This window comes from Vicia villosa, unplaced genomic scaffold (assembly GCF_029867415.1).
Source record: "Vicia villosa cultivar HV-30 ecotype Madison, WI unplaced genomic scaffold, Vvil1.0 ctg.000863F_1_1, whole genome shotgun sequence".
NCBI classification, from domain to species: domain Eukaryota; kingdom Viridiplantae; phylum Streptophyta; class Magnoliopsida; order Fabales; family Fabaceae; genus Vicia; species Vicia villosa.
In genome coordinates, this window is record NW_026705390.1 from 491,224 (window position 1) to 515,356 (window position 24,133).

A 24,133-nucleotide genomic window follows, 5' to 3' on the forward strand; every position below is an offset into this window, starting at 1 on the left:
ATTCAGTAACAAGATAATTCTATTTACATCTACAACCAATGAAAGGATAAATAAATGGAATTTGAAACCACTGTATTATTCACATTTATTTAGTATAATTATATTTTATTTTATAAAATTTGTTTTGAATTAATAAGATAACTATTTTTTCTTTTCCCCTCTTTTATTGTTTTTATAAAAGAATTTTAATTTTTTATAACCATTTAATCTCATGCAAAAAGTATAATGTCAACTCTTCCACTCTATAAAACGTATGAGGAGTGCTAGCAACACTCTCTTTTGAACACTCTCTCAAGCACTCACTTTCTTATTGGTTGAAACATGTGTGAGCCCCTCATTTTGAAAATAGGTCCCACATAAAGTAGTAGGACCCACACATATTTCAACCTATAAGAAAGTGAGTGTTTGAGAGAGTGTTCAAAAGAGAGTGTTGCTAGCATTTCTCAAAAAGTATAAACAAATTTTAATTTATATCACAAAAATATCTATTAAATTTATTGATCTTTTAATTTTGTATGAAATAGATTATGGGGTACTTATTATTATTATTATTAATGTAATATTATATCTATTATTTATAACGATATTCTGCGACCTTTGCAAACACACGGATAAATGGCTACTTAATTGAAATATTGTTACATTACCATCATTTTTTAATTTTATTATATATGTAATTCATATAAGTACTTATTAATAGGACGTTAAATAAATTAATTCAATTTTATTTTAATTTTCCATATTTTTTTATTTAGAACGTTACTCCCTCCGTTCCTTTTTAAGTGTCGTTTTAGCAAAAAGCTCTTCCACCAAGATAGTGGATTATTAGAGTTATTTTTTCTATTATACCCTTATTTATTTTTCTCTTTCCAAATAAATTCAATCATACACTCTCTTTTTCCAATAACTAATTGAAAATTTTGAGGTGGAGTTATTAAAAAAATAAGGGTATAAATGACAAATTATAACATTTAAATTATAAAACGACACTTAAATAGAAACAAAATAATTCTTCTAAAACGACACTTAAAAAGGAACGGAGGGAGTAATATTTTAGACGAGATCAATATGCTTTTGTAAAAATTGATTTAATCAATTAAGTATGATTTCTTTTATAATTATTTTAAACAAAAATATCATATACCTGATGGAAAATGATATATGTTATTATGACATGATACAAAGAAAAATTAAATCGACATAAAAAAATGTTAGCAATTATTATAAAAATTGATATAAATATTTAATTTTATAAAAAAACATGAGACAATTATGATCGGTGAATAAACAATTTTTTTCATGAAAGTCACCAATTTATTATTTTTTTTTATATTTAAAAAAAGGCCAAAATATCTACTATTATACATTTATTTACTATTTATAACAATATTATATATAAAGTGTACATCCTCGTCATTAATTCTTTTACAAAATATTTTTATTATATTTAATTGAAAAAATGGGTACATGAACTTCACCGAAGAGTTTAAAATTGGGATTGAAATTTTATCTCATAAGAATTCCACTGAAAATAAAGAGTGCATTCTCATCATTAATTCTTTTAAATAATACATTTATTATATTTCATTGAAAAAAAGAAGAATAAGATTTCACTGTAAATGAATTTCACGGGTGTGTTTGATTACGATTTTCTCATGTAAAAATTTCACTAAAAATAAAATGTCATCCTCATGTACAAATTTCACCAAAAATAAAGTGTCATCCTCATCGTTAATACGGGAGACCATTTGACATTTCAATAAATTAAATATGATTCACTATAATTGAATTTTACGGAAGAGTTTATTTTCTTTGTTTTTCATGAAAAACATGATTTTAATGCTAATAATTATGTTATGATTTCTTAATAAGTGATTTTTTATCTTATATATTGAGATACATGAACAATATACAAAATACATGTACTCCTTTAAATCTATTACTCGAAGATTTACACAAATATTTTTATAAACGGACATATTCGACGGAGCTGAACACGTTTTGCCTCCAATAATTATTTGTATTACTAATTGTGTAAATATTAATTACGTAATATTATTTTAATATGATATTGAAAAATGCTCCATTTATCTCAATCAATTTTGAGTATAGTTCAATCTATAAATTATAAATATATTGGTTCACGTTCATTATCTATCTATAACTTCAAATTAATAATACTCATCATGACAATTAATATCGATATTTTTAAATTAATATTTAGATATTTAAAACTCTATTAACTTCTAAATTAAATTAATATTTAAATAAAAATCATAATTTAAAATATCATTTTCTTTTTACTTTATATATCTTTTTATATATTTTTAACCATAATTATTTTATATTTATTTACTATTTATATCAACATTACGTGACTCATGCAAACGTACGAGTCTCGATATTTTATATATGATAATAATTATAATTTTTTATTTATAGTTTTTTTATTATTTATACTAGAAGTAGAATACATCCCTATATAATATTAATTCATAATTTTTTAACTACACTGCGAGATCCGTGCGAACGCACAGGTCCTTTCCTAGTTACTTTATCAAACAAAACTAATAAAATTGTATTTAAAATTACACAAAAGCAACTTCCTTAAAATCCAATAAATATAGTATATTGGTAGATGCTACATCCTACTTAAATGTTTCTTTTGATCTTCCCTTCATTTCCAATATTTTGTTTATGTCAAAATATTATAAAATTTCATCTGCATTTATTCAAAATGTATATAAACCACAATTTCATATGCATTCATTCAAAATGTGTATAATCAATACATACAATGCACATTAAAAGATATAAAAAAATATCATTAAAGTAGTCTCACCATTATAGTAGAAGAAAACATAGCTTACGATAAAATTAGAAAAGTTTGAGAAATAATTCTTATTCTACATAATGTAAAACTCTTACTCTATTTTCAAATTCGTAGTAGCTCCTACCTCCTGCTTAAATGTTCTTCTTGATCTTGTGTTCATTTCGAATATTTTATTTTTGTAAAAATATTATATACGCTTTTTCCATATACTTGATATGAATTGAACCACCATTACATCTGCCTGAAGGTGGGTGAAATACAAGAAGGGGTTGAATTGGGTTTCAAGGTTTAAAACAAATTCTTTCTAACTCAAAAACACAAGAATGCAAGAAAAAAAAAACACAATTATTTTTATCTTGGTTCACTATTAACGAAGTTACTCCAGTCCACCCGCCAAGGTGATTTTGACTTATCAACAAGGATATATTACACTATAACTAAACTGATTACAGAACCACAATAAAGACTACCTGTCAATATTGCAAACCACAACAAAGACCAACTGTCACTTCTTGTGAACCACAAAGACTAACTGCCAATGTCTTCATGAGAATTCTGACTACAATCCTAGTCTCTCAAGGAACTATCAACTTCACTCGTTGAATACAAATGTTTTGTGTTTACAAGGATGCTTCTTGAAAGCAGGTGACAGAAGTTTAAAATACAAACAAATAACACAAAAGTATTAATCAAATATCAAACAAAAGCTCACTTGCTCCAAGTTAACAAACAAAAGTTCACTTGCTTACAAAATTGTATAAAGAAATGATTAGAGTTATTTCAGCAGCTTTTTCAGAATAAGTTTTGCAATATTCAAAGTTGTTGTAACAATGTTTCGATGTCTCTTTGATTCTTCTTCTAAATCTTCTTTTTATAGCACAAGAAGAGAAACCCGTTGAAGGGTAGAATTGGAATATGCAATTCCAGCCGTATGGTTCCAACAATCATTGAGGAGAGATAGACATTATTGTATAGCAATACTAACCTCGCTCCACCATAGGAAGAGTATGCACCACTTATTATTTCCTCACGTGAATCCAAATTTGGTCTTACGTCTTCCAATCTTCATAGGCTTCAAATAGCAGTTGTTGAAGCATGTTTAGAAGGATCAAACCATTGAGTTACCAAAAACTAAGTCTTTTGAGTCTTCAGAATTTGTTCAAACAGAACCTTTGTCTTCTGAGTCTTCAACAATTGGTCATTTGAAACTTCAGAACCCAAGTCTTTAGAATGGTCATAACTTCTTCACTCAAAACCTTGTCTTAAGAGTCTTTAGCACTTGGTCTTCAAAACCTAAGTCTTCAGAGTCTTCAGAACCTATTCATCCAAAACCTTGTCTTCACAATCTTCAGCACTTGATCTTTTGAATCTCTCACTTCAGAATCTTCAAAACTTCTTCTTCCAGAACTTTGTCTACAGAATCTTCAAAACTTGGATAAGAGAATCTCGGAACTAGAGGAGGCCCCAAAATTTCTTTGATGAGAGTCTCGGTCAGAAGCTCTATTACTAACGTTCATCAGAACAGTTGTTATAGAAGCATTCTCGAACCTCACTGAATCTGTAAACACGTTGATCTTCTTCAAAGTTGAAGTGTGCTTTGATCGAAACTTGATGACAGTCACACGTCTTTTCTTCACAGTTAGAACCTATTAGCAAAAGCTACACACTAGATATAAATGTTAGAGTATTAAGTTGTTCTCTAAGATATCATGTAATGTTATCATTAAAATCTGAGGTCAGGTGCATAACCAATTTTTGTTCTTACGTTTCCCTCATTCAATATACGTATAATAAGGACATATAATGAACATTATAAAATATATAAATTATCATAAAACGCACTCACTGTTGTATTGGGAAAAAAACAAAATCCATAATGAAATCACTAAATTTTAAGAAGTAATTATTTAAAATTTCATTTGTAATATATATAGCACTCAAATGCTTTGGATGAAGAGTCAATTAGAAGATTATTACATCTATGAGCGTAAGATCCCCATTTTCTATGATAACACTTCTGCAATATGTCTTTCTAAAAATCCTATTCTTCACTCTAAAGATAAACACATAGAAATTAAGCATCATTTCATCAGAGACTATATATAGAAAGGGATATTAAGCTTAAACTTTACTGACACAGACTATCAATGGCCTGATATTTTCACAAAACCTCTTTCTGAAGATAGATTCAAGTACATTCTAAAGAACATTAGCATGGATTTGTATCCTGAATGAAATAGTGGTTAAATTCTAAAGTGCAAGTTGAACTATCTACAAGATTATCATCTAGAAATATCTGACCCCTTGGATCAGAAGTTTGTTTTCTAAAATGAATCAGAGGTTCAGCATATAAAACAGCAAATTCACGTAAACCTGAGATTGTTGAGCACATGTTCAAAATCTGTAAGGTCGCACGTGTAAGGCAAAATGAGTAATAAGTCTTGGTAATTGTTGCATTAATTCTCTACGTTATCCCTAACATGTTTTAATCATAACGCTACTATTTCCTTGGTAATTCCAATATTTCTCTCCTTCTCTTTATTCCATAATGCATGCTAGTTCATACATTGATTACCTAGTTCAAACGTTTTCTCTTCTCATCAACATCTATAAAAGGCTTTCCTTTTCTAACATCCATTCATTCAATTAGTATCATTTTTCTGTTCTCTCATCAATACTTCCTTCCAGCATGTCGTCCCAAATTGTCCTCACAGTCATAAAAGAACAAAATCTATGGCCAGCTAAAAGAGACAACTACTACATAAACCTCTGCCATAAGCAAGGATGGGAATCCTACATTTCTATTCTAAATGGTTCTGTCCTTCCAAACCTTGTCAAAAATTTGGTTGTCAATGCGTCTGTTAGTGAAGATAACCTCAGTATCACTTCCTCCATTTATGGAATTCACTTTGCAATTTCTGAAGTATCCATTGCTGAAGTTATTAGTTGTCCAGTCAAACAGGATGCTGCATGTCTCTCTGGCTTCGACTATGTCAATGCTTTTGCCATTCCAAACGATTTGAGCAGACTCGCTCGTCGTATAAAAAACAATCCTTACTACCTCTCCTCATCCAAACAAGTCTGGTTTAGGATGATTCTTTCAAATCTCATTCCTAGAGGAAAATTCCATAAACTCCTGTGTGCTAGAGACAGGTTCTTGATCAATCTCCTGGAACCGGGTAAACCGATAAATCTTGTTGCGATTATCTTTGGACACATTAGAGAGTCTATAATAGCCTTCAAATGTGGACAAGAATTCTTCACTCCCTATGGAAGAGTCCTGTCAGCATGTTTTGAATTTGCAAAAATCGTGAACACTCTCTGTATGTCAGAACTTCCGAACAAGAAGGAAGCACTGCATGCAGAGCGCTGTGACCGTTTCTTTTTTCATGGAGGATATTATGAACCCATCTACTAGGAGTCTATGTATCTTGAGTCTGTATTCTGTCATGTTTTTTTTAATCAATGAATATTTTCTCTTTATCTTTTGTTTACTGTCTGGGATAACATGAAAATATAATGACTATAACGGTCCTACCTGACTAAACTCATACATTTTCATTTAGCATTATTCCTTTTTTATTATGACAAAAAGGGGGAGAATCATATATGTGAAAGAAAAGGACGTTAAATAAATTAATTCAATTTTATTTTAATTTTCAATATATATATCTTTTTTATTTAGATCGCTAATATTTTAGACGAGATCAATATGCTTTTATAAAAATTGATTCAATCAATTAAGTATGATTTCTTTTATAATTTTAAAATTGATCAACATTATGTCACTCATGTGAACGCACGAGTCTCGATATTTTATATATAATAACAATTATAATTTTTTTATTATAGTTTTTTTAGTATTTATACTAGAAGTAGAATACATCCCTATATAATATTAATTCATAATTTTTTAACTACAATGCGAGACCCGTGCGAACGCAAAAAATAGTTAGTTTTAATTATTTTTAAAGTAAAAAATATAATATAATAAATTTTTTTTTAAAAACTATAGCATTAATACTTTTTACAAGAGAGATCATAGAAAAATCTATTTATAACCCTTTTGATTATAACACGATTAGCAATCCATAGAAACATCTTTACCGTTTCAATGACATTTGTTCAATGTGTAGACCAGAGGAAATAACCCATGGTCATATAAAACTCACCTTATTTTGGTTTACTATTATTAGAAGAACTAAATATTTGTTCACTTAATTTAGAATTCCTGTAACTATAAAACACCTCTGACACCCATGAAATCAATGAACACAATCTCTCCCTCAAACCAAGGAACACAAACAGAACAAAAAAACAAGATGAATTCTTCAACAATCTGTTCTGTGTTCCTTGGTTTGATCCTAATTTCTCAATACCCTTTAGCTGCAAATGCCAGATCTATACGTGGAACCCTAATTTCCATCGTTTGCAGAGAATCATCCAACAAGGCAGAATGCAACAACATCCTCAGATCAATTCCTCAAGCCACACATGTCAAAAATTTCCATGGACTCGCAAAGGCTGTTCTTGAAATGGCAATCTACAAAGCTGCTGCAGGACAAAGTTTTCTTAAAACATTAGCAGTATCGACCAATAGTCCAGCACTTACAAAGTGTGCGAATAATGATTATGACAATGTTGTTATGTCTTTTAAAAGCTCTCTAGGTGAGTTGGAGGAAGATTATGGAACTTCTAGTTATGATGCTAAGATTGCTGGTGATGGAAGTGATCAATGTGAGAGTGCAATGGTTGCCGCAAATGATGTTAACCCACAAGTTACCGCTCTTAATCATCAGATTAGTTTCTATAGTGAATTGGCATTCCTAGTCACTCGTAACCTTTGATTTGTCTTGTCGATTATGAGAAAATTTATTTGGGAGAGTTATTAATAAAATACAGCAATATCTATTGCTGTTTTATGTGTTCAATTATATTGTTTAATAATTTCTTTCCCTGTACTCCAATTAAATTTTCCTAAACTAATAACAAATTAAGAAGCCAAAGTGAAATTAACAAATTAAGAAGCCAAATCGGTGTAATGCACGTTTAAATATGAATTATCAAAATATAATTGAGAGAAAAAACTAGTGGAGCATAAAAGAAAGATTTTATTAGTCTTATTAATAACATAATTATTTAATATATGAACAATATTATTCTCATACCTATAAATAAATTCAAGGTAGTCAAATTTTACTTAATGATTCAGCAAATGTTGAAATTAGACCCGGCATGGATTTGTGTAAATTAACTTCTTTGAGACTCAAAATAACTTGTTCATTATCTCATTTTTGGAAGATTTGTTTTTTTATTATAAAAGAGGATGACATAACATTAAACTCTTAAAATTTGTTCGACATACAATCTATTTTAATAGAGGAAAGAATATCATCCCACCATTTAAAATTTGAGATTTAAAAAATGCGTTGTATGATCATAAGCAGGCTCAGCCCTGTGCCTGTGTAACCTGCCCCACAGCACAGGGCCTCCCAATTAAAGGGGCCTCATAACTTAAGTTACTACTATACGTTGTAAGTTACTACTATAAGTTGTTTATGAAGAATATATATGTATTGCAATCTATAGCTAACAGCTGAGTATCTGTTTCTAGAAAAGTTGGGGGTGTGACCCCACCGGCCACCATGATGACTCTTTTAATATTTTATTCGTTTTGTTAGATATCCTTCTCATGAAATATTATTACTTTAATCTATTAACATTATATTGATATTGGTAGATATTTGAAACACAAAATATGAAACACAAAATATGAATATTAATATATTCATTCGCATTAAGCCAACAAGATAATATATGTTAATTCTCCTCTTAACTTACAAATTATTTAAGGATAATAACCTAATATCTCTCATCTAAATAAAATTTTGGATGTGTTGTGATTATTCAATTGCTCCAATATAGTACGCTAAGATGAGTTTTGAAATAATATTGAGAAATTATCTTTTATATGAATCTCGTATTTGAGGATGTATCTTGATCTAATAATTGGATACTTGTTTGAAGCCTAGTAGGCTGACTATCAATTCATAAATTAATTTTCTCAATATTAGGGGGAGAAAATAAACAGCTGAAATTGTGAATTAGAAGTTCAAATGTGAACCAGAAGCCCAATTGATAAAATAAGTTGTTGTCTTGATCCTCGTACAAAACCAATATGAACCAAAAGTTCAAAATATTATTCATTTGCAAATTTTATGAAACAAATTACCAGCTGTTAATACTCCACTCAAAGTGGATTCTTCTATTGGATAAGCTCATATTGCAAATGAGTTGTAGTCGCGCCTAAGCGTGGTATGAAAGTCGGTTCCAATGTTAAAAGTCCTCTACTAAAAAAAGAAACTAAAGTTAAAGATGACCCAAGTGAGGATATGAAAATTCTAAGAGCACTTTGACATAATTTATTTTTCAGTTCCAGAAGAACTAATCAAGTACTTGAAATATTAAATAAAGAGATCTCGATAAATTATGTCATAAATGAAATGCGATGGAATCGAAAGTAAGATAACCAAAATAAAGTCAATATTGACATTGTCTTCCGATAAAATATAGCGCTAAAGATGATAAATGATAACGAGGATCATGAACCAAAGTTTATCAACGATTGTAGACAAAGTGAGAATTGGCCAAAATGAATATATTCAATCGAAGAAGAATAAAACTCACTATACAAGTGACTCAATTCTGAACACGTAGTCCCAACACCTCAAGGTGTAAAACCAATGGGATATAAATGATTTTTTGTGAAAAATTAAAATAAGAATGACATAAAGTTTGATTTGTGTAAATTAACTTCTTTAAGACTCAAAATAACTTGTTCATTATCTCATTTTTGGAAGAATTTTTTTTTTTATATAAAAGAGGATGACATAACATTAAACTCTTAAAATCTATTCGACATAAAATTTATTTTAATAGAGGAAGGAATATCATCCCACCATTTAAAATTTGAGATTTAAAAAATGCGTTGTGCCGAAAGTCAAAGATGTCGCCTTGTCGAGCTTTACCATCACCATTGACACACTCTGCTTCATCAAAATATTGTATTACATCTCATCCGCAATAATACTAATAAGTCCTGAAGAAGGGGGCTTTGGACTTTGTCATTGGCAGCAAGGACGTCATAGTGACTTTGATACCTAAACAACACGATATATATTTTATTGATCAATATATATCTCTTGCAGTTGCAAATTTTATTCTTCTCCATTTTATCTATCTCATTTGATTATTGTGTATAGTTTTTCTAGAAAAAAAGTTTTTAGAAAACTCAATTCAAACCCACCCTTTTCTTATCTTTTTCTCTACCTTCAATTGGTATTAGATCATTGTTCTGTTATTGATTTTCTAATCAAACACTTAACTGTGTAAAGAGGTCAAGTGTGAGAAAAACTTCTAAATGGTTTTAGCTGCTAACACTCATAAAAGAGATAATTACAATTCTAAACCCCTTGTCTTTGATGGAGAGATATTTGATTATAAGAAATGTAGACTTGAAGTTTCTTTCTAGGATACGATATTGGTCTCTGGGAGATTGTCATAAAAGGCTACAAAGCACCTTTTACTACGATTGGTATTCCCATTCCAAGAAATAAAATGAATAACGAACACAGCGTGAGTTTAAGAATCATCATAAAGCTAGAACCATTATTCTCAATGCTATATCTTACAATGAATATGAGAAAATTACAAATAGAGATACAACAAAAGATATTCTTGATTCATTAAGAATGACATATGAAGGCAATGCTCAAGTCAAAGAAACTAAGGCTCTTCCTTAATTCAAAAATATGAGGCTTTTAAGATGGAAGAATAAGAAATTGCGTAAACGATGTTTTCAAGGTTTCAAAATCTGGTCGCATGAATCAAGATTTTGGAAAAAGGATATACTACTGCTAATAATGCTAGGAAGATCATCAAAAGCCTACCTAAGAAATGGAGACCTATGATAACTGCGCTAAATCTTTTTGAGGATATAAACAACCTAACTCTTAAGGAGATGGTTGACTCACTCATAAGTCATGGAATAGAGCTAGAAGAAGATGAGTCTCAGAAGTAGGAAAATCAGCTGCTCTAAAGTCCATTTCAGAAAGTACTAAGTCAGAAAAGAATAAAGTCTTCCAAGCTGAAGAAGTGGAAGAATCTGACAATGATGTTTTTCATGATCGATGAAGACGAGTTGTCACTTCTGTCCAGAAGAGTCGAGCAACTCTAGAAGAAAATACAAAACAACTTCTGAGGATCCAGAGACTGAAGAGATATTTCATAAACATCTGGAAATGGAAGATCAAGTAAAGAAGTTACGTTCTACGATTGCAAGGAGCCAGGACACTACAAAAATGAATGTCCAAAGCTAAAGAAAGAAAGCACTAGAAAAGAAAACTTCAGAAAAGGAAGTTTCAATGGCAAGAAGAAAGGTCTCGTGGCAACATGAGATAAATCTGACTCTGAAGCATCGGGATCTAATTCTGATAAGGAGCATGTCGATGTAGCATTCATGGCTACAACATTAGAAGGATACTCACCAGAAACTGAGTCTGACTCAGAACAGGTATTCTCTGAACTTTTTCTTGCTAAATTAGAATTAGGTTTATCTGAATCTCTAAAAAAGTAATATAAGCTTCAACAAAAATTCAAGAACCTTTAGAAGGTTTATGGATATGAAATTAAAGAACATGGTAAGCTTTACAAAGAAGTTTCTGAGCAAAAAGGAAATATATTCGTTTTGGAAAAAGAAAATGTTTTTCTACACAAAAAAATTTCAAAACTTGAAGAAATTATTTCTAAAGCTTTTCTATCTTCTGAAACTATCATATAAAAATATGATAACGAATTTCAGAAATTCTTAAACAAGAACACAGATAGAAGCAAGATGGTTTCAATGATCTATGGTGTTAGTCACAATTGAAAAAGAGAAATTGGTTATGATTCTGATGATGATTAGAAATTCTCCTAATGAGAAGCAACCCTTTTCTCCCTATGCAGCAGAGTCAAAAACCAGTCATGGTACTTGGACTCTGGATGCTCATGAACATGACGAAAAAGAAAGCATATGTTCCAAAACCTAGAACTTATAGATACTGGTTACGTGGGCTTTGGGGGAAATCGGAAAGGAAGAATCAGAGGATATAGATCAATTGGTAATGGATTTCTTTCTTCTATTTCTAATGTACTTTATGTTGAAGGTTTAATTCACAATTTATTATCCAATAGTCAATTAAGTGATAATGGTTATGACATTATATTCAATCATAAATTATGTAAGGTTGTTAGACAAAAGGAAGACATAGTTCTCTTTATTGGAAGACACAATTCTCGTTATAAGATTAGGCTTTTTGATCTTAAAAATCAGAATGTAAAAAGCTTAATGTCTGTAAATGAAGAGGGATACGTGTGGCATATACGCTTAGGTCATATAAGCATGGGAATGATATCTCAACTGAATAAAATTTAGTTAGTTAAAGGCTTACCTAAGCTGAAGTTTACTTCATATGCTCTTTATGAAACATGTCGGAAAGGCAAGTTTTCTCAAACGTCTTTCAAATCTAAAAATGTTATTTCTACCTCCAAACTTTTGGAGCTTCTACACATTAACTTGTTTGGTCTAGTGAAAATTGCATATGCCAATGGTAAGAAGTATGGACTTATTATAGTTGATGACTATAGTCGTTGGACATGGGTGATAATCCTAAAGCGCAAGTATGAGTCACATTCTATATTTACCAGTTTCTGTTTTAAAGTGCAAAATGAGTTTGATTCTAAGATTGTTAGAGTCAAAATTGATCATGGTGGTGAGTTTGAAAATAAACAGTTTGAAGAGATATTTGATTCTAATGGCATATCTCATGATTTCTCCTGTCCTAGAACTCCACAGCAAAATGGAATTGTAGAATGGAAGAATAGGACATTGCAAGAAATGTATAGAACCATGATCAATGAAATAAATATGGCTAAGAACTTTTAGGTAGAAGTTGTGAATATATCATGTTATATTCAAAATAGTATCTCTATAAGACCTATTCTTGAAAAGACTCCTTATGAATTGTGCAAGTGAAGAAAACCAAATATTTCATATTTTTATCCTTTTGGATGTACTTGTTTTATTCTGAACACTAAAAAATATATGAACAAGTTTTATACTAAGGCATAGAAGTGTATTATGTTAGGATACTTAGAACACTCTAAGGGCTAAGAGTATACAATACACAAACACGTATCATTGAGGAGTCAATTCATGTCAGATTTTATGATAAGCTTGACTAAATAAACATCAACATTGTTTGAAAGATTTACAGATCTAGAAATTACACTTGCAGGATCTAGAGAAAAGTCCAAGAATTATGAAGACAAGGTTTTTGATAAAGATGATACAACAGAACCCACTGAAGTTCCATCATTTCTGAAAAGGAAAAGGCAGAGACAAACAGTATCTGAAGTTCTGACTCCGGGAAATAAAGTAGAACCTGTCAGAACAAGATCCACTTTCAAACAATCTGAAGAAACTCTTCTGGGATTGGTTTCTCTGATAGAACCAACTTCTTTTGAAGAAGCGCTTCAAGATAATGAATGGATTCTGGAAATGCAAGAAGAGCTACATAAGTTCTCCAGAAATGCTGTTTGGGATCTGGTACTGAAGTCCAAAGGAACTCATGTTATTAGAACAAAATGGGTATTTAGAAACAAATTGGATAAGAAAGGTGAGAATATATGAAACTGGATAAGAAACCTACTAGTTAGAAGCTATCTCTGTAAGAAATGTCTCAAGTCATAAAACTCTTTATTTTCCTGACATTGAGAACATTAACTCGTGTCCACTCATTTTGTATGACCTTTATTTGTTTGGACATTTGTCTTAATTGTGTCATTTGAGTGACACCTCCAGCGATGGGATTTATGAGTAGTTGAAAATTCATCATTATTCGCCCGTTCTTTTTGTCATGCTTGTGTGTTCTTTGTCTTTGGTTATTTAAAACTCACTACTTCACAATCACACATTGTGTTATTCACTTCCCACACTTTCTTATTTTAAACCTTAAACCCTAAAAACCTTTTCTCTATAAACATTCACCATGAATGCTCAACATAAGGAAATCTATGAATTCTCCAAGGAAATGGAAAATCAAGGAGAGTCGTCACAACTTACTCAACAACAAACTGGGTCTTCATGTCAACAATCTCTTGCGACATTTAAAGAACAAGGCGAACCTCACATTTTGATCGCCTTTCTATAATTCATCTCTCAACTCCTGCAGATCATTTAGAAGTTTTATGTGAACTTCTTGTAGACTTTGATAATATGAAAGCTAATTGAATGGATTTAACTTAAGAATTAGACAATCAAGGATGGATTATTTATTTCAACCATATGTATGGTCCCATTTTCTCTCATATCGTCAAGGAATTATGAAGATTCGCTGAAGCAGATACAATGTATATTATGTCTCGTGCTCTAGGTGTAAAAATTGTGATCACTAAAAAATATATTACTACTTTGTTGGATTTGAAGGGAGAAAAAGGAAAAATGATTCATCACTCCAACCATCAATCCAAGTATCTGAAGGAAGTGATAAATCCAACTATCTTCTCTTGAAATAAGGAAGTTGTGTCCAAAGGAAAACCTAATTACAAGATCATATATCTTAATGACAAACTTAGGGTTTGGTTCAGAATCATTCTGGGTTGTATTCATCACAGACCTGCCTTGAGCTCTTTAGATTATGTCAACTTGGATCAGAAATACATTCTGTATTATTTGATGAAGGGTGTGAAGGTTAATCTTCTATCTCTTCTTTTAAATTATCTAAAAGATTTTGTAATGGATACAAGGAGTGATCAAACTGGAAAATCAAAGAATAATTATATTCCTTTAGGAAGACTCATATTAGATGTTCTGATTGAGAGCGGCCTTGTTGATCATCTGAATAATCTAGAGCTTGTCAAAGACATAAAGTCACAAATTGGGAAACCATTTAATGGTAACAATCTCAGAGGAACGGGTCTTCTCAAAATATGTTTGCCTTTTATTTAACCAATCATTACAACGAGTTACTAGACTGTACAAAGTCAGAGGATCCTTGTTGATGAATATCCTCTCTTTACAAAGCAGAATCTTCTAGAGCATCTTGAAAACTACATAAAACTTCTTGATGAAGAAGGAATCAATGCTTATGCTATGACTTATGAAGCTATTATAGATAGACCTCCATCTCCAATTGGTAAACGAAAGTATAACTCAAGTCAATACATTCAAAAGAAGCAACCTAGGAAGATTAAAGTTATGGTAAAAGGACACTGTAATACGGTGAACTGACTTTTAAAGAAAATGTTGCGGTAAGCAAGAGTCGCCACCGAATTTTATTTTATCCAAATTAAAGAAAGGCTAAAAGAAAAGAAAAAATCTTTTAAAAGAAATTTTGAGTTCGGGGGGTAATTTATACAAAGGGAAGGTGTAAGGCACCCTTTGCATCCATGGTTTTCCATGGGCTCTTAATTGCTTAGTCACTTTGAAATGTTTGAAAATGTTTGCAATGAATAAAGAAAAAGATTTGAATAAGGACTTTAGCTTGTAAATAAGCGTAGCCTTTTTGAAGGTTTTTGATAAAGGGTAAGAAAAAGATTTTAAACCAGAGCAAGCAATTAAGAGATAATTACGCCTATTAAAAAGGTTCTTTTGGCCTTTCAGGGCTATCCATACCATAGGAGGGTAGGAAGTCCTTTTATTTGGAGGTTGAAGGGTCGTCGTAGTTATCGTTCACCATAACAATGTCCTTGCCATAAAGAGGGCATGTAGTCTAAGGGAAGGATAAGAATAGTCATTATTAGGCAACCAAAGAGGACACCTCAGCAATCGAGAGGGACTATCACATCATCTTTGTAGGCAACCTCGAGGGACGAGATCATATAGCCGAACCGAAGGCAGCATCATTGGGACTTATGATCTTTTGTGATGAGAATGAACTGAGGGCAACATTTGTTGAGGCGTCCTCGTATCCGAGGGACTTGACTATTCTGCACTGAAAAGGCAAAAAGGCAACAGGCAACAAAAGGGGTTACCATAAAAGGTGTGTGGGTGCACAATCACGTGATTCAATTCAAATAATTTATCTTATAAATTAGTTATTCTAAATTCAGTTCAAGGTTTTCACGCCATAAATTACTAACCACGCAGTTATAATACAATGCATAACAATTTTAAGTGCCTTCAAGGCCACACAATACAACCCAGGAGCAGTTACAAAATATAGCCATGGGGAAGGGGGAGAAGCAATAATATAACTAAATAGAGCAATAGGTCAGACACAAGTAATAATATAAGGGAAATTAAATTAAAAAAAACGAGTTTAGGGTTACCGAAGGTTTGAGCTTTGATTAGTTGATTAACCCTGAAAATCAATGAAGGCAAAAAAAGAGGGGTGAGTGTAAGAGTAATTCATTGACTATTTAAAGTAAATCCTAATTTAATTCATAAGGCAAAAATAACAGTAAAATGATATTTAAATAAGAAAAGAATTAAAAACTTAGCTTTTCAATTGGTATGGCGCGTAGTCGGAAAGACCTTTGATTAACCCTGAAAATTTAGGCACGAAGAAGAAAAATGTTAGTGCATGGGTGATCTAATGACAAACCTCGTAAACCCTGATTAGGGCACAAGTTAACTATGGTTAATAAAATAACAAAAACTAAATTAATTAAATTGGCAAAAATATGTTTTAGATTAAGTTATTTAACCCAAATAAGTAATTTAATCAATCAATAAAAATATTAACCTAATTAAACCACTAAATTAATTTAATCATTTAATCAAATAAATAAATAATATTATTAATACTAAACCAAATTAATTATTTAAAATAAATATTATGAAAATAGATGATTTTATAAAAAGAGAAAATTTAAAAGAGGTTTTAATGAAAAGAAGATTTATTAAATTAAACAAATAACAATATAAAAGAAAATAAATAAATAAAACTAAATTATACAATTAAAAATAAAAAAGAAATTGGAACTTAGCAAAATTGATCCAGTGTGTGCATCCAAATAGAGTTCATGGTGGATCTGCACCATAGTGGGCGTTGGATTGTCTTTGGCTGGGGTCCGATGGCTGAAACGTGGAGTTGTATGGTAGGCATGCGTAGGACTGTGTGTACGCAATCTGTAAGCAAGAATTATCACAGAAAATAACAAAATAATTGCAGGGAGCAAGATTCGAACTCCCTTGCTCACGCCTACGCAGTCAACAAGTCACCTTTTCCACTGTGGCATTGTTCACTTGTTGCAAGACAAGTACTTCACAAGTAATATAACTGAATAAAAAATAGTGGAAATTTAAACTTAAAAACTCGCGCCCAGGCCTTCATCTCTCTCGTTAGTTTTTTGAAAAAAAGAAGAACCTTTTAGCCACGGTTTTCCTGCGTGGTCGTAGGTCTTCAACCTTCAAAACCTGCATATCACTAACAAACAATAACAAGCAATAGCCCAGATCGATTGGGAACAACTCCACGAACACCGTGATGTCTTTAATTTAGGTTAATTCCTTCTCTAGCGAAAAACCCCAATTTAGAGCTTTTGAAACCTAGCCATGGTGTAACCCAAACCTTGCACTCAAACATCAATTGAATAACACATAAAGTTTCACATATGAATGTTCTTGTTGATATGTATTGGATGATGATGATCTTGTGATGTGTGATTACATGTAGATTTTAGAGTTTTATGATGAACTGATGTGGAAAGAAGCAAAAGGATGATTTAGGTTTTGATTAGGGTTTTGATCCTACAAATTAATCAGAATTGTGTTAGGATGAAGTATTTGATAACCATAATTTAGGCATGTATTAGGAGGCTTAAAATTGCCTAAAATAATGGAAAAAAAAGGGTTTTGGGGTCAAGGAATCACAGACCTAGAAACACAAAATCGTTGAAAAATTCGGCATAAAACAACAATGCGTCGACCATAGGGTCAGCCTGAGTGAACCCGTGGGGGACAGAATTATCTATGCATTGACCTAAGGAGGTTATGAGTCGGCACACAAATTCCAATTTTTTTGACAGATTTTCCGAAGGCCATAACTTGAGTTCCCGGACTCTGATTTATGTTTCGTTTGAAGCGTTGAAAAGCTAATGCAATAAACTATACCATGACGGAATAAAATTATTCATAGGTGTAATTTCCTAGTTCTTGTAGTAGGATTTAGTGATAAACTATGTAGTGCTAACATAGGAAGTATGTTATTTGCTATGAATTGACGTAACCACGTAGTATAACTTGAGGTATGTTTTCCTTATGACGATATGATGTTATTGAGATGATGATGTGTACTTTACTTATGATGATATAGTGATGTCTTGTAATTAATTAACAATAAATATGCTTTTATTAAGAAGTTGAATTAATCGTGTCATATCGTTACTTGACTTGTGTATTACGATGTTGATGTTATTTTGATGATGTGTGTACTATGACGCATGTGATGAAGGTATGAATAATATGACGAATTGGGGAATATATGATGATGTGTGTAATATGAAGCCTGTGATGAGGTATGAATAATATGATGAATTGATGATGTTATGATGATATGTGTAATATGAAGCCTGTGATGAGGTATGAATAATATGATGAATTGATGTTGTTGTAACGATGAAGTGATGACCTATATTGGCGTTTGTTGAAGGCTTATGCCTTGTGGTTGCATAATTGTTGTTGTTGTGTTTCATTTTATGATGTCGCATTTGTTGAGTTGCATACATTGCATTAGCGATGGCCTGGATTGGCAAACTACGATGGCCTAGATTTTCAAACTAAGATGGCCTCAATCCCATTGTAAGGATTGAGTGCAATTTGTGAAGAAGGTGTATGCCTTGTTGATTCCTCTATTTATTGTTAATATTGTGATGAGGGTGTATGCCCTATTGGTCCCACATGCATTTGCATAGTTGTTGGTTTCATGGAATTTTGCATGATGATGAATGATGATGAGCTGTTTGGTGATGAATCTTTTAATAACTAATGATGTGATGGCGAGCTTCTTGTTGTTGAATACTTGTATACTAATTGTTGACGAATGATATTGATATGTTGGGAAGTGATGAATTGTGTATGACCTTATTCTCATATACTTGTTATCATACTCTTCTTTATATTTTTATGATATCTCACCCCTTCTGTTTGAATGTTGCCTCCATGTGGGTAACGTGCAGGTAAAGAGGATTAGTGCGCTTTTGGAGTAGCTTGGAAGATGTAGATCTTCTTATTGCTTATGTCGAGTCGGGTCGTGCTCTGATACGTAACACCGGAGGGATGAACTCTTAGTTACTTTTTTTATTTGTGATGATTGTTGGGAGTCTTATGAATCTCGTATTATTTGAATAAATGTTGTTTATCCTGGATGTAGATTATTTTGATAACATTATGTGAATCTTTTCTGCCGTGTAATAAAATGAGAAGTTGAGAATTATGAAGTTTTGTTTTTGTTCATCGGCATAATGTGTTATGTATCTATTTGAATAATTGAGAAAGTTTTATATGTTTTAAGAAGTGTGACATCCTAATTGCATGTTTATTATTTGAACAAATTACTCTGATTTTATATTAATAAACGTTGGAGAATTAGGGTGTTACAAAAGGCATTTTACATGATACTACAAGCTTCAATTCAAAATGTTTCCAACATAAGAATTGTTCTCCTTGTCACAATCTTTCATTTGACACCAATTCCATATCATTTGGTTCACTAAAACTTAAATTATAGCCTTGAGAAGTAGCTTACTTGACCACGAGTTGCACTTGAATCAATTCATTCAAATAAAAGAGAATCATCATAATGCTAGAACCATCATTCTTAACGCCATATCAGACAATGAATATGAGAAAATCACATTTAGAAGTTCAAAAAAAGATATTCTTGATTCATTGATAATGAATCATGAAGGTAACACTCAAGTTAAAGAATCTAAGCCTTGGCCTTAATTCAAAAATATGAGTCATTCAAAATGGAAGAAGAAGAAAATGTGGAAACTGTGTTTTTAAGGTTTCATACATTGGTCGTATGACTCAAGGTTCTGGACAAAGGTTATACTATTGCTGATGATGTTAAGAAGATCATTAGAATTCTACCTAAGAAATGGAGACATATGGTAACTTCGTTAAAACTAGCTAAGGATCTGAACAACATAACTCTTAAGGAACTTGTGAGTTCTCTAAGGAGTCATGAGATAGAGCTAGAAGAAGATGAGTCTTAGAAAAGAGGAAAATCAATTGCTCTAAGGTCCAAATCAGAAAGGACTAAGTCAAAAAAAATAACAAAGCCCTTCAAGCTGAAGATTTTGAAGATTTTAACGATGAATTTTCTGATGGTGAAGACGAGTTGTCACTTCGATCCAGAAGAGTCAAACAACTCTGGAAGAAAAGACAAAATAACTTTTGAGGATCAAGAAACAGAGAATATCATTATGAAACATCTGAAAAAGGAAGATCAAGCAGAGAAGTTACGTGCTACGAATGCAAGGAGCCAAGCAGTGAAGAGTGTGTTGAATAGGAAAATCTTAGCAATTATATGGCTTGCTTCGACTTGGAGTATTTGACTATTAGGAATGAAGTCATTTTCAATCAAAAGCCTCCTATTTTTGATGATTGTATGACAACTATTGTTTTTAGAACATTGACATGACTCTCTTACTCTAGCACTCTCTTAGAAGGTTGTAATTTTTATTCCTGGCATAACTTTCCTCTACTCTGTTTTAGGAGATAGAGTTTTTTTTTTATTCCTTGTATATGGGTTGGGTACCCTTCTCCTCACTTTAATAGATCTCTTGTCTATTAAAAACAAAATTTATATTAACAAATACACATTTTTATTTAATTATAAATACAAAAAAAATGTTTATTAGTAAAAAAATGGAAAAACAAGAAAGATATATTTTATAAAATTAATAATTTATTTATTCATACATAATTTTTAGATATGTATATTAGTCTGTCTTTTATTCTCAAAGAGAGTCTTGATAAGTGATGATCAATCTTTTAAGATAAAAACACAAAGATAAACCACATTTACTTACTGATTTTTTTCCACATCATATAATTGTCAACTTTTTTTTTTTGACACAATATAATTGTCAACTTGAATAACTAAGAATTTGCCAAAACAAAGAATAGCTAAGATAGGATTTAGAATAGGTTTAAAGTAAAAAAGAAGACTTTAAAAAACTTTGATTGATTTTCTTTATTATACAATAAAGAGCCGAGAGAAGTCCAAAACTTTAATAAATTATTCAACTAATAATCCTAACTTGTCCCAAACCTATTGTGATTTAGACAATTTAGACCATGAAATAGGTTACCTAACTTAGTTCAAACCCCAAATTCTACTACATTTCATCATCACTCAATCTTCCATTATTTTAATCCAATAACATATAAACAAATAACCAAAACTAGATTACCCAATTCAATGAACTCCAAATCATTCAAAATCAATAACACAATAAAACAACTTGTATTTTTATTGTTGTTAATTGCAAGTATATTAAAAGAAATAAAAAATAGTATTTAAATTTCTTAAAATAAAGAGGTAACATATATCAAGGTTTTAAAAATTCTTCCTAAATGCGACAAAACGGTATCGGCAAAAGTCAATAAGTCAATACCGATATGTTATTCATCGTTTTTATATTAATACACACCGAGTGAAATAATATTGATACTATTATTCATCGTTTTTATATTAATTCACGAGTGCAATCCGTGTTTGAACATGTGTATCAACCGAAATCGCAAAAGTCTATCTGCAACCACGCAATGCGATCGATTTTTAAACCTTGATGTGTATATTAATATAAATATTCTTTTGTATTATATCAACCAGAAGAAGGTGGCGGTGGAGGAGGAGGATAGCCACCAGTATCTGACCATGTTGAAGGTGGTAAATGGGAGCTACCACCACCGTATCCTCTGCTACGAGAGTGATCGCCTGGCTGCCGGAAAAACTCCATTTGCTGATCAGGAAACAGAGGAAGTGAAGCAGAGGAAAATTGACTGGAAGGTGAAAATGTAGTTGAAGATGAAGAAGGTGACAAGGAAAGTGACGGAGTTGACGATAACATGGTAGAAGATGGATGAATCGCCGCCATTTGTGGTTCATAGAACCATTGATCAAGTCCTTGAAGATCACCAGAGCCTTTCAGAATCTGAGAATACTGATAAATATCTCTTAACAACTCAGAAGAGTCTTGGAATTGAACAAACGGTGGTGGTTGCTGTGGCTGCATTTGCGGTGGTGCAGGTGAATAATATGTTGAATGAGAAACAGATACGGTTGAAGACGAAGTATACGCCGGAAAAGTTCGTTGTTGAGTTGCTGTAACATTTTCAGGGAAGTTGAGTTTCGCTCTGTTTCCTCTGAATCTTAATGCAGCTTCATCGTAAGCTCTTGCTGCAGCTTCTGCAGTGTCGAATGTTCCGAGCCATACTCTTGCTGCTTTGTGTGGATCCCGAATTTCTGCTGCCCATTTTCCCCATGGTCTCTGTCGAACTCCTCTGTATCTTCTTCTTATCTCTCCGGTTTCTTCTTCATTTGTCGATGCTGCTTCACTAGACTGTGTTGCATTGCTTGTACTTGAAGGTGTAGTTGTAGTTGCATTTGGTTCTGTCCCTATTGTAAAAATGTCACAAAATGATATATGTTGAAAAATTTGAACTAAACAAAGACAAAGACATTAGCATGTTTTAGTTATACAGATGTATGAAATTTACATAGATGTATGAAGTACTAGCATAAATACAAACACAGACACCAGACCCAACATAAACACCAGAGACACCAGCCCTAACATTGGTCGGTGTCAGTGGGTTCTAACAGACACATGTCTTCTTTTAGAGGTATCGGTGCTACATAAGGATGGCCGGTGTCAGTGGGTTCTAAAAGACACATGTCTTCTTTTAGAAGTGTCAGTGCTACATAAGAATAAGAGGAGGGAAAATGAAAGCAATTGAACCTGATGATGAGTTTTCATGTGAAGTAGATAATCTGAAATCAGCAATGTTTCTATGAACTGTGGTGATATCTTGATGAGAAGAAGAACCAACAACGGTATCATTACGAACATCATCTTCACGGCCTCTTTTGTGTCCAACCCATGAACTAGAACCAGAACCACCAGAAGAATACATACGAGGAGAATTAGAAGAAGAGACAGGAACAAAACCTGACATGATATTCATAGGATAAAAACCACTTCCTTGTTGGACTTGGGCCCACTCAGTTTGGGCCTGGCCCAACCCATACTGCTGCAAAGGTTGCTGGTTGTTCAATCCACTATCTTGTCTCAATCCTTCTTCCTCTTTCTCATCTTCCTCACTCAACCTCCCAAACTTTCCTGAATCTCTTTGGTTCGCCACTTTTAACAAATCTATCTTCAAACCTCAAATTTCTTCAATTATCCCTTCTCATCAAATTCTAAGAAATCAAGAAACAAAATCATATAATTAAAAAACCACTCTAGAATAATGATTTTGTTACACCTCAATTACTATTTTCTAGCTTCCACCCTCTATAAAAATTAAGCAAATAAATATTTGTATGGTTTCTCAAAATTATAGATGGTGCACGATTGGAACTAAGTATTACCACCCTCCAAATCTTTACTAGAGTCGGTTTCTTTTAGAGAAAGAGAGAGAAAGAAAAAGAAACAGTGATCATTTTTGAATTGAGTTGTATACCTATAAAGAGTCAAAACAAGCATTTATATAATACTATATATTATATGAGTATACACACGTACCAACTTATATCGATTTTGACTGGATTGTTTAGATTTTATCAATTAATCCAAACATGTCTTTAATTATTTTGGAAGATATAGTGAAAAAAAAAGTGCTTAATGAGGCCAAAGGTAAGTCATAAAAAAATATAAGTGATAGGTGATTTTATAGATTGGCTTAAATATATGTAAAGTAAAAATATGAGATAAGAGTTAAGCCGTAAAGAGAGATGAAGATTAGGTTGGAAATGATGATAAACTTGGTGAAGTGTTCATGTTGAGTTTGTCTTTGTCAAAGCAAATTGCAATTAAAAAAAGGTGAAAGAATCGTTTGAAATTCAATTAATTAAGTAACTGAAATATATAAATATTTAGCAAACGGAATAGATTGGAAGTCAAAACACGTCTCTAAGAAGAGAGGGCAAGTTCATGCAGGTGATTAAGAATACGGTTTTGTTAAATTTATACCAAACAGAATATAGTATAGTATTTGACCTAGTGTCTATACTATATATATTT

At 31.8% G+C, this 24,133-nt stretch overlaps 3 protein-coding genes across 3 annotated transcripts; 2 read left to right on the forward strand and 1 right to left on the reverse strand.

Moving 5' to 3' along the window:
- Positions 1 to 7,094: 7,094 nt before the first annotated feature.
- On the forward strand, positions 7,095 to 7,764 carry LOC131631768 (uncharacterized). Its single transcript, XM_058902529.1, has one exon. The coding sequence runs from the start codon at positions 7,102 to 7,104 to the stop codon at positions 7,678 to 7,680; it is 579 nt and encodes a 192-aa protein (XP_058758512.1). The 5' UTR covers positions 7,095 to 7,101; the 3' UTR covers positions 7,681 to 7,764.
- A 3,587-nt stretch (positions 7,765 to 11,351) lies between these two features.
- Positions 11,352 to 13,565, forward strand: LOC131631802 (uncharacterized). Its single transcript, XM_058902574.1, has 4 exons — positions 11,352 to 11,405; positions 12,120 to 12,209; positions 12,309 to 12,772; positions 13,142 to 13,565. The coding sequence occupies exons 1-4, from the start codon at positions 11,352 to 11,354 to the stop codon at positions 13,563 to 13,565; spliced, it is 1,032 nt and encodes a 343-aa protein (XP_058758557.1).
- A 7,816-nt stretch (positions 13,566 to 21,381) lies between these two features.
- Positions 21,382 to 23,793, reverse strand: LOC131631786 (ethylene-responsive transcription factor ERF110-like). The gene is made up of 3 exons (XM_058902556.1): positions 23,636 to 23,793; positions 22,850 to 23,310; positions 21,382 to 22,506 (listed from the first exon to the last, which is right to left on the reverse strand). Exons 2-3 carry the CDS (start codon positions 23,073 to 23,075, stop codon positions 21,713 to 21,715), a joined length of 1,020 nt encoding a protein of 339 aa, XP_058758539.1. The 5' UTR covers positions 23,076 to 23,310; positions 23,636 to 23,793; the 3' UTR covers positions 21,382 to 21,712.
- Positions 23,794 to 24,133: the final 340 nt, after the last annotated feature.